At 33.1% G+C, this 3247-nt stretch overlaps 1 protein-coding gene across 1 annotated transcript; it reads right to left on the bottom strand.

Annotated features, from left to right (window-relative positions):
- Positions 1-383: 383 nt before the first annotated feature.
- Positions 384-1334, bottom strand: LOC140980277 (protein P21-like). Its single transcript, XM_073446009.1, has one exon. It carries the CDS (start codon positions 1270-1272, stop codon positions 592-594), a length of 681 nt encoding a protein of 226 aa, XP_073302110.1. The 5' UTR covers positions 1273-1334; the 3' UTR covers positions 384-591.
- Positions 1335-3247: the final 1913 nt, after the last annotated feature.

Here is a 3247-nt window from a genome sequence, read left to right as displayed (position 1 = left end):
GGAATAAGTAAATAGATAATTACTTCAAATAATTTTCAGCCTTAAACTATCTGTGAAGCTTGTTGAACAAAACTACATCATATATGACTTTTCATTTAATTTATATTTATTCAACTCATTCAAAGATTACACATGTAAGCTTGAAGTTGCAAAGAAACATACAGTCCGATCGTATATTCCCTGTAGACATTTATTGTGTTTACACATATTTGTAAAGTTTTTGAAAATGTGAAGATTTATTAATTTATTGGAGTCCTGATCATACTTTGTTTGTCACTATGTTGAAAATAGTGTGGCGATCAAGGGCAAAAGACCACTCTGTAGTTGGTTCCTCCGGGGCAAGTAAAAGTGCTGCTCGGATCATCCTTAGGATAACTGTAAGNTCCTTTAATTTATATTTATTCAACTCATTCAAAGATTACACATGTAAGCTTGAAGTTGCAAAGAAACATACAGTCCGATCGTATATTCCCTGTAGACATTTATTGTGTTTACACATATTTGTAAAGTTTTTGAAAATGTGAAGATTTATTAATTTATTGGAGTCCTGATCATACTTTGTTTGTCACTATGTTGAAAATAGTGTGGCGATCAAGGGCAAAAGACCACTCTGTAGTTGGTTCCTCCGGGGCAAGTAAAAGTGCTGCTCGGATCATCCTTAGGATAACTGTAAGCATCAGGACACTTATCCTTGAAATACCTCGAGTAATCCGTTGGGCTGCAGCTCCCCGAATTGCAACAGTACTGGTCCGTTTTGAACACAGTGCATGGATTGTTACATCCTCCTGGTGCTCGCAGCTCGGCTGGGCATTGTGCGTTGACGTCTACGGCGCATCTGGGGCCTCTGGTGCAGCCTCCTGAGGTAGGAATGAATTCCAACGGAATGTTGAATCCGTCGACGAGAGAGATGTCGAAGAAATCCAGGTTGCTGAATTGGTTGAGGGCGTATTCTGCTAGGGTGTTGGGGGGAGCACCGTAAGCTTGGCATTGTAGGAGCCCGCCACAGTCACCGGTTTGGCAATTGCCTCTACCGGCTCCATCGAAGGAGCAACCGGTACGTCCCCAGATTCGGGCTCCCGCGGTGCCAGCTGCGACGTTTATGGTCCACGTTTGGCCATTGTTAAGCTGCATGCCACCACCTGGCACGGCCGCTGCCCAGACGGTGAAGGGGCAGTTGTTTCGGATATCGAACGTGGCTGCGTTCGCGTGGTTCAAGGAAAGGGCGATGAGAAGGAAGCTAATGCAAAAGGAGAAAGAGTTCAAGGATTCCATGTTTGGGAATCAGAATTAGCTCAAGTTTTTGCTATTTACTGTTATATTTTTGTGAACAAATCGTTGGGTATTTATAGGTGAGAGTGTTCGGGTTAATCGTTTATATTACAATTGATTGGACATGTGGAATTTTTGAAGAGTTCAATGACTAATTAGTACTTAGATTAACTGAATTGGGAGTGGCGGTCTTCAATTTGAGTGAAGCAATTAATAATCTTCATGGGTTTTTAAAAAATTTCCTTGCTATCGCTGGGAGTGACTTTATGATCGTTTTTTCTAGGAACTTACCGGGCAAATTTAAGTTAAAAATCAAATCTTTTAGAAATGGTATAATCATTGATGATTTTTTTTTTATTTCTTTATAAAATAATAACACCACTATGCATTTACAATGAGATACTAAAAGATGTGTTATACCATATATTTTGTAAAAGGAAAACTTATAAATTTGTTACGAACAAGTAGCCTAATTTCGATTTTATTCCTTAAAGATAAGTTTGGATATAGAAGTTGAAGCTCAAAAAATCACTTAAGTTCAGATTTTTAAAGTGTTGTTATTAAAAAGAAAAATTACAATTTTAGTCTTATATATTGACATGTTTTGGGTTTAATCCAATAGCCTCACAGATTTTGGCTTTCATTCAGTAACTTGGATTTTTTTTGGGTCTTTTTTTATCCAAAACTATTAAACTCATCGAATATGATTTATTCGACACTGATTTTCTTATATGACATTATATTACTCCCTAGCCAAATGAATAAACCACCAAAAGGGCACCCTGAGAAACCATCAAGGATGGTCCTAGCTAATATCAGTGATCATCCACACTTCATATTGTCAACATTACGTCCAGTTTATATCAGGAGGAACTGAAATTTCAATTTGATTTTTGCTTTTACGTTCTTATCAGGGAACAAAGATAGTTTTTTACTGAATTTTTTTATTTAATAATTGGATCAATTACACTCACGACTGCAATTCACATCAAATTATCAATAATACACTAATTAGGTAATCTTATTATGTTTGAATTAATAAAATATATGAAATCATGAAATGAAATGGTTTTTAAAAACCAAGACAAATTTTAATAAAAAATTATATTTATTATTATTCTAAAAAATTTATTATTTTTATATTATTGTTTATAATTAATATAATTATGCTACCATTAAATAATTATTATTAGTATTTTATTTGATATTAGTATTACTTTTATATTATATATTTTAAATAATTTTTATAATTAAGTAATAGTTTTATTATTATTATTATCATGTTGATGATTTGTAGCTCATCTGACACCAAGATACTAAATATAAGATGATATTTCGTGTTTGAAACTCGATTGTAACAAGATTAACAGTCCACTGGCCCTACAAAACTCAAAAATATAATAATAAATGTCACTATAAATTTATTATTCTTTTATAATTAAAATTAATATTAATTTTAGAGTAATAGTTTTTATTATAATTATTGTTATTATTTTATTTATTTATTATCTATCATTAGTATTTATAATTTTTAATCTTGCTATTGTTGAATAAATTTATGCATTATGATTGTTATTAATTACAATAAAAATTCTCTATATTAATACTCAATAAATTAATTTTTTCTCTAAAATAATATTTTGACATTATTTCGACTTGAACCAATATGTTAAATTAATGATTTCAAAAAGGCAATGTTTGGTTGGAGGGATTAGGTGGGTTTATGATTTTTTTAACCCACCTAATCCTATGTTTGGTACGTTTTTATTTAATCAAGTCAATCCTTCCTATGAATGATTAGGTTATATTAACTGTGATAAAATAATCACTCCTCAATCAATAGGATTATTTATCTCACTCTTAATCCATCCTATTTTTCTAATTTTACCCTTCTCCTAAATCAAAACTCACCACCACTTCCCTTCACTGACCGCCAGCCGACCACCCCCGCCGCCGGCAGACCACCGCTGCCGACCAC

The sequence above is a fragment of the Primulina huaijiensis genome, chromosome 7, assembly GCF_012295235.1.
Source record: "Primulina huaijiensis isolate GDHJ02 chromosome 7, ASM1229523v2, whole genome shotgun sequence".
NCBI lineage: Eukaryota > Viridiplantae > Streptophyta > Magnoliopsida > Lamiales > Gesneriaceae > Primulina > Primulina huaijiensis.
This window is presented reverse-complemented; position numbering and strand designations above follow the sequence as displayed.